Source organism: Jaculus jaculus, chromosome 14 (genome assembly GCF_020740685.1).
Source record: "Jaculus jaculus isolate mJacJac1 chromosome 14, mJacJac1.mat.Y.cur, whole genome shotgun sequence".
NCBI lineage: Eukaryota > Metazoa > Chordata > Mammalia > Rodentia > Dipodidae > Jaculus > Jaculus jaculus.
In genome coordinates this window covers 51442678-51457616 of record NC_059115.1, presented here as the reverse complement: position 1 = coordinate 51457616, position 14939 = coordinate 51442678, and the positions used below count along the sequence as shown (strand labels likewise).

The 14939-nt window shown below is 42.4% G+C and overlaps 1 protein-coding gene across 1 annotated transcript in view; it reads left to right on the top strand.

Moving 5' to 3' along the window:
• Positions 1-926: 926 nt before the first annotated feature.
• Slc27a6 (solute carrier family 27 member 6) overlaps positions 927-14939 on the top strand; it is a 54817-nt gene continuing 40804 nt past the window's right edge. The window contains exons 1-3 of the mRNA XM_004651523.2: positions 927-1021; positions 1639-2303; positions 12868-13071. Of these exons, the coding sequence (XP_004651580.2) occupies positions 1823-2303; positions 12868-13071 (685 nt within the window). The 5' untranslated portion in view covers positions 927-1021; positions 1639-1822. The remainder of the gene's footprint in view (positions 1022-1638; positions 2304-12867; positions 13072-14939) is intronic.

Below are 14939 nucleotides of genomic sequence, written 5' to 3'. Positions count from 1 at the left end.
GAGTTGCTTCCAGAGCTATTATTTTAGAATCACTTATTTGATGCTATAAAGTTTTATATTTTCAGATGTGTTTGATGTGTCTAAGACATGAAGCAATGTTAATAGCTCCCAACTCTCTCTCAGCATTCTAGGTCTTTGTGCTGAGTTTGTTTCATGAGCCCTTGTGTGGAATAATATTCTGGGTAATGATTATTTATTAATGCAAATAAACAGTAGATTATAGGAAGAGTACGCTCCCTTCAACCCATCAAAAACGAACATGCTATCGCAGTTTAAAGGCCTTCATTAAAAATTGTACAAGACATATTCTCAAGTGAGTCCTGCCTTCAGCATTTTAAAACCTACTTTCTTCCCTTTTGGAATGTTATGGAGGAGGATAAAACCCACACCCTCTTACTTCCATGGAATGGTAGAACCCTGACTTACATGAATGCCTTACTCCAAGTTTTAAAACTACTCCCAGTCATGAAGATAGGAGAAAATTTACACTTTCTTGGGTGAGATTAAATAATGAACATATATCATCTTCCACCACCTGCCAAAGTTGTCTCCCTCTCTCTCAGCCGACTTTTGCTTTTCTGTTTATTTCCAACATTTAGCTTGGGTCTCACTAATCGTTTGTGGATTCCAGCAATTCTTCTACCTCACCAGCTTCCCCAGGCTCCCCACCCCTCACCACCCCAGACCTAGTGCCCACAGTCTTCCCTGGGGACCCCACGCCTTGCCTTTTGGATCCTTGGCTTTCCCAGAATGAAACTGTGGGGTATCCTGCCTGGCGGAGGGGGTCTGTCTTCTGGGGAGGAAACTGGGGAACAAGAGCAGCACCCAGCGCCTACAGGCCTGCAGGAGCACCCAGTGGTTCCTCCCCTAGCCTGGGGCTGGCCTTGATCTGGAGCCTGCCAGGGCCTCGGGGAGGCGGGACACAACCCCACTCCCGTCACGGCCTTCTGCACCAGCCCCGAGGAGTCTCTGAGCACGATTCCCGGCTGGGTACCAGGCAGCTCCTTTCTCGCAGCTGCGGGTAGGGGCGACTGCGTGGGAGGAGGGCAGGGTGTAGAGGGAGGGGCGCAGGGTGTAGGGCGCTAGGCTATGGGTGCGGGGCGCAGGGCGCAGGGGGCAGAGCGCACTACATCTGGCACTAGCCACGGGGCGCAGGGCGCAGGGGGCTGGGCACTAGGCGCTGAGTGCGGGGCTCGTAGCACAGGGCACAGGGGGCAGGAGCTAGGTGCGGGGCGCGGGGCGCGGGGGTGCAGGGCGCAAGGGGCGGGGCGGAGCGGGCCCAGGGTGACGCCTCGGAGCTCCGCAGCCCCGGGAGGACAGCTGACACCCAGTGTGGGGCTGGCGGATGCAGAAGGAAACTGCAGTTCTCAGTCCGCACCACCCACCCCACTTTCTGGGGCTCAGAGTTCAGCCCCCATATCTCAGCCTCCGAGGAAAGGCCTTCTGCTCCTGGAAGGACAGGGCAGGGCAGGGGGCGGCCATCTGCGTGGGAGGCCGAGGGCCCTGGCCTTGGGCAGCTCCGGGGCCGGTCGGATCCCGAGCGGTGGGAGTGTCCGCCTTGTTACTTTTACCGGGAAGTGCCAGACTCTCCTGCCTTGGGTCCCAACCCTCATCGCCACCGTTCTTTCTCTGCCCTAGCCTGTTGGGAGAAGATCTCTGTCTCTAGTTGGCTGAATACCTACCCCGAGGTTGGCTACCCCACCCTGCCCGTTGAGGACCGAGGATCGCCAGCAGCCACCAGGCAAGCGAGGGGCGCCTCGTGGAAGAGACGACGGCTGGCTGGCAGGCTCTGGTCCAGCCTGCCCGTGGCCCCGCGGCTCGCATGCCCCTGTCATGGCTAGCAGCCCTGGGGGCCGGGCTGTTCCTCCTGCACTTGGGGCAGAAACTTCTGTTCCCTTACTTCTGGGACGATTTCTGGTTCCTGCTGAAGGTGGTCCGCTTCGGGACGAGGATGTCCCTGAACAAATGCAGGGGGGAACTGGTCACCATGCTGGATAAGTTCCTGAGCCACGCCGAGAGACAGCCGCAGAAACCTTTCCTCATTTACGAGGGGCACACCTACACGTACCAGGAGGTGGACAAAAGGAGCAACAGGGTGGCCCACGTCTTCCTGAACCATTCCTCGCTGAAAAGGGGGGACGTCGTGGCTTTACTGATGAGCAACGAGCCCGACTTCGTGCACGTGTGGTTTGGCCTGAGCAAGCTGGGCTGCGTGGTGGCCTTCCTCAACTGCAACGTCCGCGCCGGCTCCCTCCTGCACTGCGTTCGCACCTGCGAGCCCGCCGCCCTGGTGGTGGGCGGAGGTAGGGTCCCGGGTGTGGTCGGCGCTCTTCCCCTCCCCCCTCTTATTTCTTAACAGTTCACATCTAATTCTTTGAGATGTGTGATTAAGTGTGTAGGTAAGGGTATTTACTGAAGAGTATTTTTTTTGGCTCCAGTACGTCTCCCACTCTTTTTCAATTCCTTTTTTTTTTTTGTAGATTAGCAAAATGATTTCAGAACATTTTTTAAAAGATTTATTTAAATTTATTTTTATTTTTATTTCTTTATTTGAGAGAGAGACAATGGGAGCGCCAAGGCCTCCAGCCACTGCAAACGAACTCCAGACGTGTGCTCCCCCTTGTGCATCTGGCTAACGTGGGTCCTGGGGAATTGAGCCTCGAACCGGGGTCCTTGGGCTTCACAAGCAAGCGCTTAACCACTAAGCCATCTTAGTTAGGAACAAGAGAGTGAAAGAGTGATAAATGGGCATGCCAGATCCTCTAGCCACTGCAGACGAACTCCAGACACATGTGTCACCATGTGGGTCTGGGCTTACCTGGGGTCTGGAGGATGGAACCTGGGTCCTTAGGCTTTGTAGGTACGCAGCTTAATTGCTAAAGCATTTCCCCAGCCCTCAGAACACTTTTATGAACCCGCTGTTTCATACTATTTTTGGAAGGGATATTGTTATTGCTAGTGGTACCTTCAGTTAGTGCAACCACAAGGAGATGCAGAGCTTTGTCAGTTCCGTTTCATCAGCACCAAGAAAATGATGAATAAGAAAGTTGTCTTGACTCAGTTGATAGTGGAAAACCCCCTTGCCACTAGCAGTAACATTATCAAGGGTGGCCACATCTGGGAAACAAATACTTTTAATCTGAAGTGCATGCATTCTCATATTCACGTCTGCTCTAATTTCATACGTTCTGCAAGATAGACTTTGCTCAAACAAGGTTGCGTTCCCTGCCAGTCAGGGGTAGGTTTGGGGGACTGAGGGATGCTAGTCCTCTTTCTTATTCCTCTGTACCCCCTGGTCATATATTCCCCTTCAATTGTACTCATCCTTTTTCCTTGATATTGAGAGGTTAACATAGTTGTTATCACATATATTTACACTGAGTTGTGAAAATAATAAGCCTTTGGTTTAGTAACGATGCAACTATAGAATTGAGTTGTTCAACAAATAGGAACTTACATATGAAAAACAATGCCTGATAAAATCTAAAGGATGCATGAAAATTCTATTTTCAAAATATTTTTTATTGATTGATTTATTATTTGTGTGAGAGAGGGAGGCAGGGAGAGAGTGGGTGCGCCAGGGTTTCGAGCCACTGCAAATGAGCTCCAGACACATGTGCCACCTTGTGCATCTGGCTTATGTGAGTACTGGGGAATCAAACCTGGGTCCTTAGGCTTTGCTGTCAAGAGCCTTACCTACCAAGCCATCTCTCCAGCTCCTGAAAATTCTTTTGACATGGAAGTAAGAAGGCATAGGGAAGTCCATAGAAAAAAACTTTGTTAAAAATTTTTAAATATTTTAATGAATAAACGCAATTGATGGTGAATATAGAACTTTAGATTCATAGAGAAGTATGGAAAAATAACTTGTACTATCACTGAAAATATAGAACTTTCCAATGAATTTTTTTTAATTTTTTTTTTTTTTTTTTTGAGAGCGACAGACAGAGAGAAAGACAGATAGAGGGAGAGAGAGAGAATGGGCGCACCAGGGCTTCCAGCCTCTGCAAACGAACTCCAGACGCGTGCGCCCCCTTGTGCATCTGGATAACGTGGGACCTGGGGAACCGAGCCTCAAACCGGGGTCCTTAGGCTTCACAGGCAAGCGCTTAACCGCTAAGCCATCTCTCCAGCCCTCCAATGAATTTTTGTCATATATTTGCACATGTCAAAAAAAATGAGTGAGGTTGAATAAAAGGGCTGGCCTCTCAAGACTGTTACACTTAGTTCTCTGTGTCCTTCCAGCTCAACTTGTGGCCTGATAACATGTTAAAAATTTATTTCCAAGCACTGAGTTCATATTGTGTAGGGATACAGTAGAGAAGACACAAAATGTTTCTTGTACTGTTCTTTTTTTTTTTTTTTTTTTTTTCATTTCCCAAGTCCTATTTTTCAAAATTGAACCTGTCACTTTTGCAACAGGCTGATTAGTGGCCTCAGGAAATAACAGTAGAGGTGTTGTGCAGAATTGTGATAGTGTGGTGAAATGGTGTTTATGAATTAGTGGAAATATGAGTGCTGCAGGAAAGTGAGCCCCTGTTCATCTGTGGACACTGACATGTCTTATGTCTCACATCACTGCCCAGCCTAATTAGATTGCTAAAGTGTTCTCAAATGTAAACACCAAGTTGTGCTTAAAAAGAAACAGCCATGCATAGAGTCCCTGTAGATCAAGGAATGAGAGTTTCTGTATCCTGAGAAGAGCTCTGTGGCCTTGCTGTGGAGGCCAGTCTGAGCATTCCAAGATAAAATCCTAAGGAAATCTTAAAGTGCCTTGCAATGGTGACCTCTCAAAGTGATATTGCAGCATTTCTGTTGACTGAGATGTTGCTCAGTTCCCTTTAATTAACATTGTAGTTTTACTTTACCGGTTTTTCTTTGATCCTCAGTAACTCATTGCATTGCTTCCTTGATATTTTTTTGTCTTTATATTGACAGCCAGCTTTTTTTTTCTTTTGAGAATTTCAATACATGAGCATCCTGTAATTTGATCATAATCTCCCATTACCCTCTTTTATCCCCTCACCCACTTTCCACTAATCCCCCTCCTTTATTAAAGTAGTTCTTCTATTTTGATCACCTATTCCTTTTGTCTTCCTCCATAATCTATGTCAAACCATTGATGTGCTCAATATTGTCCAGGACTTGTAAAGTAATGGCTTCCCCTGTGAGTTCAGGAGTGCACAGGTAACTTTAATTCAGGGACAGTGCTCCAAAGTACTCCTCCTCAGCCTCCGGCTCTTACGTTCTCTCTGGCCCCTCTTCCACAATGCCCCCTAGCCTTGCCGGCCATGGCATGATGCCTTGTGTGGCACTGAGCTTGCAACAGCCTCTTATTCCAAGCACATTGATGAGTTTTGAGCTTCTCAACTATCCACAGTCATTTCCAAAAAGAAGCTTCTCTGATTTGTAAATGTCAAAGAAGCCACTACGCTTTCAGATATTTGAAGTTTAAGCCTAGTAGAATTTCTCTGTAAATAGGTAACTTGAAAAATCAAACTTAGGTCATAGTGACCATACTTTTTAGCATATCCCAAAAATATACATTGAACGTGTTTTCAAAGATGTGACAATTCTGTTTTTATTAATCGATTATTTTTGGTAAGATTAATGCATTTCATAGTGTCTTGTCTGCATTTAAACTATATTGTTGGCATCATAAGTTGTACCAGTCAATGGCATGTTCATAGTGATTAGAACTTTAAGTTTCAGAATTCTTTGATTTTTTTTTTTTTTTTTTTTTTTTTTTTTTACTAGATGTTCCTAATGAAGACACATTATTTAAACCGTATGTCCCTAGGAAGAGCGCGAGAGAGTATTGAGGTGAGACAGGTGGTTGGGTCAGAGAAGCCAGGTGTACCTAACGTTCTTGTGTTGATTGCCCTTCCTAGCTGATGATCTTATCTATGTGCATCTCTTTTCTAAGTTGAAAGACAGTGATAACACCATCTACTTTACAGCACAATTCCGAGGTTAAGCGAATTGGCCCAGTGAAGTGGCTGTGATGTAGTAGCTAGATGTTTAGTCAATGAAAATCATTGCTATTATGATTACAAAGGCATCCTGGAGCTTTCAAGAGAGCTCACTGTATTTTGCTACTACAGCCTAGTTTTGTGCTAGCTCTAAGAAAGACTTGTACACAGTTTGCTTGACATTATGTTTTAGAAAAGGATACTAACGGTATTAAGATGCAGACCCAGATAAATGGACATACTATTCTCTGTCCACATAGCTTGCAAACTTAAATGTACCACAAAGAAATATTTAATCTACATATTTCAGGTCAAGTGCTATCCTATATTTCTGTGAGAAACTTCAATATTTAATGAAAATTGAATTTTTATGGAATAAGTCCATATTTTCCTCAAATTGTCATCTCTGACATTGCAAATGGTGTCAAGATCATCATTTAGTGATGTGCACTTTTCTTTATTTAAAAAAATTTTTGTTTCTTTTTATTTGTTTATTTGACAGTGACAGACAGAGAGAAAGAGGGGGAGGGAAAGAGAGAGAGAGAATGGGCACCCCAGTGCCTACATCCACTGCAAACGAACTACAGACACATGTGCCCCTTTGTGCATCTGGCTAACGTGGGTCCTGGGGAATCGAGCCTCAAACCAGGGTCCTTAGGCTTTATAGGCAAGCGCTTAACCGCTAAGCCATCTCTCCAGCCCTGTGCTCGGCTTTATACTTAGAACCAACACAAGCATGTTGGGTGTTTGAGTACCACTTAAAAAATAACACAGAATTGTCTCATATCCTTTGATATATGTAGCTATAAAACAATAATGCTAGCCATAGATAATGTCTTCCACTTAAAGTAATTTATAGATTGCAAAGTGTCTACACATTATTTTTTTAGTGATCCTTACTGTAACCATAGAGTTGATATCAGGTATTTTACTGATTCATTGATTGATTGATATGAGAGAAAGAGACAAAGAGAGAAAAAAAGAGATAGAGAATGAGAATGTGCCTTGTAGTCACTACAAACAAACTCCGCATGCATGTGCCACCTTGTGCATCTGGCTCACGTGGATACTGGGGAACCAAACCTGGGTCAAGCCTTCATAGACAAGCACCTTAACTGCTGAGCCACCTCTCCAGCCCAATATCAGGTATTTTAAAGATAAGGGACACATAACTACTGTGGGTGAGGATGCAATCTGCTCAAGCTGGGTTAGTCATTATCGGGGTGGAGGGCAAATAATTTTATGCTACATTAGAAAAGCCCTCTGGAGGCTGGGGAAATGGCTTAGCCGTTAAGGTGTTTGCCTGTGAAGCCTAAGGACCACAGTTGGATTTCCCAGGATCCACATAAGCCAGATGCACAAGGGGGAGCCATGCATCTGGAGTTTGTTTGCAGTGGCTAGAGGCCCTGGCATGCCCATTCTTCCTTTCTCTCTGTCTGCCTCTTTCTCTCAAACAAATAAATAAATAAAAATACATTTTAAAAAAAAGAAAAGCTCACTGGGTTGGCATTTGTCTTTGATTCACTTTTCACTCTTTCTTATGCCTTTACTATCATCTACTCTTTTCCTCTCACCTTTTCTTTTCTTTTTTCTTTTTCTTTCCTTTTGGTTTTATGAGGTAGGTTCTCACGCTAGCCCCACACTGACCTGGAATTCACTCTGTAGTCTCAGGCTGGCCTCAAACTCATGGTGATCCTCCTACCTCTGCCTCCTGAGTGCTGAGATTAAAGGTGTGCGCCACCTTGCCTAGCCGTCTTTTCTTTTTCACCTCTTTATCCACCTACCTCTTCTCAGTACTTTTTCTACTGAACTCTCTCTTATCTGATGTGTGCTATGACTATTTACAGCCACTCAATTACATCATAAAGATTCATAGCCAACTGGCAAGCAGATACTGATGTAGCCTTGAGGAATAGTTTAAGAACTAAGCTGTAAGCTTTTTGAGCTGTGCTGGCTTGCTTTGTTCATTATTAAATTCTCAGAACTGATCACAAATAACTACTGTTGGGATGAATGAGTAGGAGGATGGCTAATTGAAAACTTATGAGGTCTATATAAGCACTTGGCAACTGAAATTTACTCGCTTACTGTTTTCTAATAATCTATTCTCTTCTTGGTTGGTAGCTGGGTTTGGTGGTAGAAATATGGTTGGAATTGCTTGGGTGCCTTGTTTTAGATCTCTGTTGTTAGACATAAGAATCATTACTCTCAGAAGATAAAAATTGCTCTGAATGCACAAGGTTTCTGAAAGTTTTCTACTTACATAAATATTTTTTCTCCCCTTTCTTAATGCACCACATATTAAATTGGTACAATTATAAACAGATAAGTTAAAAAATACTTATTGCCCTAATACTCACTACTTTAGTTCTGAAGCACTTTATGCATCAAGCAGTTCTGAAGAATTTCAGTTTGTCTTCATACAAAGTAACATTTCTTGTCCTCTGTACACAAACAGATGTATGAAGCCACATCCTAGGAGTTTTCCTGAGCTCCTGCCCTCACACTCTACAGAGGAAATGTTCTGGTTAACAACTGACCCATTGTAATCCTCCAAATAAACTTCAGTCATAAAGACAACTGTTTCAAGAGGAACAATAAGGGCCCTTTATGTTTTATAGAAAGTAATGTGAGCCAGGTGTGGTGGTGCACGCCTTTAATCCCAGCACTCGGGAGGCAGAGGTAGGAGGACCACCATGTGTTTGAGACCACCCGGAGACTACATAGTGATATCCAGGTCAGCCTGAGCTAGAGTGAGACATTACTTTGAAAGACAAAAAAAAAAGCAATATATTTGCAGTGCATGAAACAAGTGTCCTGTGACATTCTTCCAGGGAATGTATTTGTTTCCAAAGCATTTGAACTTTTTTCTTGTATTTATTAGAATTAATGTTTCACTTCTTTTTTTCATCTTAGGTTTAGAAAGGCGAAGAATTACCATGCTCCAGGAAAAAGAAAACATTTGATTTTATGAATTCAAAAATATGGTGTAATTAAAAGTCGATGTAGAATCAAGTGAGACCGAATGGCCCAGACCTATTACCTATCAATGGAAAAGAGAATTATTTGATAAATGATATAGAGACAGTTGATTTTGAAAATAATTATAGTAAATGGTAATATGGAATAGATGTCAGTTTTTAGACAACAGATTTTGGAGTCATACTCCTGAATTAAAACAAACTATATCACGCATAGCTTAGGCCATCAATTCTTTGTGTGTGTGTTTGCGTAGTGAGTGTGGTGTGTGTGATGTATGAACATATATGTGCTTTCCTGCAATGGTTGTACAAGGGCATTGGGTGTCCCCTCCGTCACACACCTACCTGCATTTCCTTGCAGTGGAGGCTCTTATTGATTGCAGAGCTTGCCATGAGCTGCCACAGTGATTTCCCATCTGCTCCATGTAGGACTGGCATTACAGGCATGTGTGCCCATGCCCAGCTATTGAGAAGGGTTCTGAAGACTTGAACTCAGGACACCTCAGCACCCAAAGGCCCTCATACTTAAGAATACCTCATACCTAACCACTGAATCATCTCCCCAGCCCACATAAACCCTTTTAAATTTCAACTGCTTTCAAACATCTTATGTTCGATTTCCTAAGAATGAAGATAATATGCACTTTCTAACTTCTCTATGCTTTTTAATGAACCAGTGTTTATAAAAGTAGCTGGCACATTATTCATACAAAACTGAGTTTCTGGGCCTCATAAGAAGCATCATTACTCACCTCTCAACGGGCATTGTTTGGGGGCTTGCCTACTTAGGTTTTAAATTTCTTTTGCCCCTTAGCCTATCTGTGATTTGGTGACAAACCTGTTGAGCTGCTCTAATAGGCCTAGCTTCTCTGTAAATGTAGTTTTGCAACATGGAAAGGTCAAGATGACCACGTGTAGTTAGTTTTCAAGATAGGTTCATTTATTTATTTACTTATTTTTAAATTATTTCATGTATTTATTTACTTATTTGCAAACAGAGGGAGAGACTGGAGACAGAGTGAGTTCTACAGTTATCAGTGGTAAGATAGTTCTTGAGGAGTAAATCTTCAGAAATAAACAAGCATCCTTAAGGTATTTAAACAGCATCATTTAAGTTATAACTTACTCTTCAGAAATCTTTTTCAAAATAACAGAACTCTTTTTTTCAGGTTGTTATGGTTGACAGTGATGTGTAACTAGGAACTCCTTATTCTTTATATTACTTTCCAAGTCTTTATTTCAATTTTTACAACCCTTGTTCACATTTCCTAACGATTTTAAAAATAAAATTATTAGAAAAATAGATTTGAGAATTTTGCTTCAGTTAAATTTTAAGGAAATAAGATTCTATTTTCTTTTATTTCTGCTAACTTTCTTTTCTCTTGTAAAAGATATCATTCTTTGAAAACCCTCACTGTTTGTTAGACTCTACAACTCCAACAAACATTTGCAGCCACAATTAACAATCTTGTGTCTTTCTTTCCTTATCATTGATTTCTCTTATCATTTTAAAATTAAGGAGTCCAATTAAATGACCAATTATACTGGGCACTGATCCATGTACTTGGTCTATTAGTTTCCACGAGCTGCAATATTAAAGACTGGGTGCTTAAAATAAGAGGGGCAAATTATTCTGTTTCAGTTTTGGGGGAAGTAGTGATCTAAAATAAAGGTGACAAGGCCATGCTTTCACAGAATGACACAAGAAACAACCTTTCCTTGCTTTGTCTTAAGTTCCTTGGTTTCCCAGTAACCCTTGCCTCCCTTTGGATTAATTCCAAAAGAACAGTGGTGTGATGTAGATTTTAATATAACCAAGATAGCACTCAGAAGTCCCTTATCACTTCAAGGTATGGAATATCATGTGACTATGGAAATAAGACTAGCAAACATGAAATACCGAATTCTCACTCCGTTGTCAGAGATGCATGTTAAAGTTGTCACATTTCAAGATTATTTAAAGACTATGAGTAACCTCCATTCTAGGAAGAAAACAATGGCCTACTCATTACACAAGTATTCTGCAGGAGACTGGCCTTTCACGCCTTTCATATCCTATTGATTGGGGAATGCATACTTTAATATTTAATATTTCCTCATTGGGCTGGAGAGATGGCTTACTGGTTAAGTGCTTGCCTGTGAAGCCTAAGGACCCCGGTTCGAGGCTCGGTTCCCCAGGTCCCACATTAGCCAGATGCACAAGGGGGCACACGCGTCTGGAGTTCGTTTGCAGAGGCTGGAAGCCCTGGCGCGCCCATTCTCTCTCTCCCTCTATCTGTCTTTCTCTCTGTGTCTGTCATTCTCAAATAAATAAATAAAAAATTTTTAAAAAATTTCCTCATGAGGAACCCCTGCACCTTCTCTCTCCTTTTTCTCCCACCAGGGCTCTACTCCTGAGTACATGACATTCTATCCTCCATGAATGACCAAATAAAAGAAAACTGGTTCAATGTCTCAGAATAACAGCCTCTCCCTCATCACTGCTTCATTTCAGAATAACAGCCTCTCCTCCATCACTGCTTCATTTTTTTTCATGCTGGCAGCAAAGCATTTCAGAAAACATTCCTCTTTCCTTACCAAACTTGAACCTCACTTAAGACCATTGATTTCATTAGAGAACAAAGCTTTTCAGGCATGAAGACCTGACCTCTCCAGGAGTATATATCTATATCTACATCATCTATAGATGAGAGATGTAAGACAGAGAGATATACAATAAATATGGTCTCACCAGGGTCTCCTGCTACTGCAAAGTACTCTAGATGCATGTGCCACTCTGGGCATCTGGCTTTACGTGAGCACTGGGGAATTGAACACCCAGTCATCAGGCTTTGCATGCAAGTGTGTTTGACTGTTGAGCCATCTCTCCAACCCCAGGAATTTTCATTGATCCTTCCTTTCTCCTTGATTTTGATTCTGCCTGTGGCCTTGAGTCTCAGTGCTGTTGCTACTAGAGGCAACTTTTCATCTCCTCACTTTCATCTGCTGTTGTCTTTCTCTCCTGTGTGGAGCACCTTAGTGCCTTTCTGGAAGGTGTTTCTTTTGTCTTCTGATTGCAAAGACTATGTGCATCTTTATGATGGTGCAGCCATCCCTATAGCTCTTCAGTTTGGGCTCCACAGTGGATTCAAAACCAGGGTAGTCAGGGGATTTCCTCAAATATGTTTCATTATAGTGGAACAACATCACACACACAGATGTCTTTTTGGGATAGCTGCCAAGTTGCATTTCAAACAGAATTTCTAGTACAGTATACTAACTTCAGATTCAAAGAGAATATAATAAATAGTTTTATTTAAACCTTGGAGTACTGCAGATATTGCTCAGTTGATCAAATGACTACCTAGCACACATGGAGCCCTGGGTTTAATCCCCAGAACTCTGCAGACCTACCATAGTGGCAAAGCTGATGACCTAGCACAATCAGAGGGTCAATGCTTGGCTAAATAATGAGTTGTAGGCTAGTCAGTGATACATAACCTTTGTTTCAGAAATAAGTAAATTAGCATAAGCATGCATAAATACATGATAAAATTGGGCAAAGCGCCAATTTGGGTAATGGAATTTCCCTGGTTTAATCTGAATTGGTACTTGCATTGTTTAATCAATGTAACCTGTCTTCCCCTTTAGTTTAGTCGTGTTGAAATGAAACTTCTGGCCAGTCATGGCAGCTCATGTCTGCCAACCCAGAAGTTTGCATGCTGAAGCAGGAGATTCTGAGTTCAAGGTTAGCCTAGGGATACATAGAGAAACATGTCCAAAAAGGAAAAAGCGATATAACAATAAAAATGACTGTAGTGTTACTAAGCTGACACTAGAAGGCTGTCAGACCTGTATTTCCATTTATTTCTAGCTCAAGGTGAAAGGTTTGGGGTTTAAATTTTGTTTTCCTATTTCTGATCCTTGCTTTTCAGATTTGCTTGGAAGTGTAGAAGAAATCCTTCCCAGCCTCCCCAAAGAGGTCACCATTTGGGGGATGAAGGATTCTGTTTCTCAAGGCATAATTTCACTCAAGGAAAAACTAAGCACGTCTTCGGACAAACCTGTGCCACGCTGCCTTCATGCCACCTCAAGCCTCAAGTCTACTTGCCTTTACATTTTCACCTCTGGAACCACAGGTATGATCCAATGCTTTGTTAGCGATTAAAAAAAAAATGATTGCTGGGCTGGAGAGATGGCTTAGCGGTTAAGCGCTTGCCTGTGAAGCCTAAGGACCCCGGTTCGAGGCTCGGTTCCCCAGGTCCCACGTTAGCCAGATGCACAAGGGGGCGCACGCGTCTGGAGTTCGTTTGCAGAGGCTGGAAGCCCTGGCGCGCCCATTCTCTCTCTCTCCCTCTATCTGTCTTTCTCTCTGTGTCTGTCGCTCTCAAATAAATAAATAAAAAATTAAAAAAAATGATTGCAACATTTTCTTCTCTAGCATATATAATGAATAAAATTCTGGAAAAGTATGCATATAAGGAGACCTAAGGTCCAAAGATCATAGGGCTTTGGCTTTGCAAAGCTGATTTCTTAGCCATTGGAGAATCCCTATGTTCAGTGGTCTTGGTTTCATAAAATACCTTGGAATAACGTTAACCAAGGAAGTAAAAGATCTATACAACGAAAATATAAAAACTCTCAAAAAAGAAATTGAGGAGGACTTGAAATGATGGAAAGACCTCCCATGCTCCTGGATAGGCAGAATTAACATTGTGAAGATGACAATCCCACCAAAGGCAATATATAGATTTAACGCAATTCCAATTAAAATCCCTACAGTGTTCTTCACAGACATTGAAAAAATGATCTCAAATTTCATATGGAAAGGCAGAAGGCCTCGTATATCCAAACATATCCTCAGCAAAAGAAATACCTCTGGTGGCATCACCATACCTGATATAAAGTTATACTACAAAGCCATAGTAATAAAAACAGCATGGTACTGGCATAAAAACAGGAGTATAGACCAATGGAATAGCCTTGAGGACCCGGATTTTGGGCCAAGCAACTATAGCTACTTGATATTCGACAAAGGCCCAAACAATATAGACTCAGTTTTTTTTTTTTTTCATAATTGTATACCTACTTCTAAAGAGAATGGGTAATTTATTGGATACTGAGCACATATAAAAAATTGTCTACTAATTTCCCTAGAGGATAAGAATTTTGCCATCTTTCACCTCCACCCCATCCTCCCACTTATTTTTATGATTCATAAACGTAATCTTACATTATATTGTTTCCATAAAAGCTAACTAAACAGTATCACAGCTTACTACACACTGAAACAAATTGTGCAGTATAAAATATGTATTTCCCCTCAAATCAAATTATTCTCAATCTAGAATTATTTTGTTGGGTTGACTTATCCACTTTCTATACACTTAGAACTGGATCATATTTAATGCTAAGGTTCCTTCACAATTTGGTACTGAAAGCCCCATCTTGCAGTTGTCCATATGCCAAGATAGTCACTCTCTAGGAGAACCTTCACTGGGTGGTTCATGTATATCTGGAAGATGGAATGCAATGGAGTGGGGAAACTAGATAATGTACAATGGAAAGACTTTATTACTCACAGATCTCAGAGAGGCCGGGGCTGCTGATGGGAAGTCAAGGCAGCAGGGAGCCCAAGCAGCAGTCGAGGACAAAGGAGGTCTGTGTGATGATGACCTCAGAGTCCATGGCCATGATCCTTAGGCTGTCCCATGAGGAATGTGGACTGGATGGATTAAAGAAAACACTGGTCAACCACTGGCATGACTCTGGTGCTGACCATTTGATTTATCATGGTCAAAACCTCTGTGGTGTGGGGGTGTGGGTCAGTGTGATGAGGAAGAAAGAGTTCCCTAAACTAAAGGTGACAACTGTTTCCAACAACTGACTAGACATAAAATGGAGGCTAAGATAGCAAATGTGTTAAATTAATACTGACTTCTTTCTCGACGATGCAAGTTCCCTATGGACACTGTGACGATCACACTTTTTGGACTCTACTTTACCA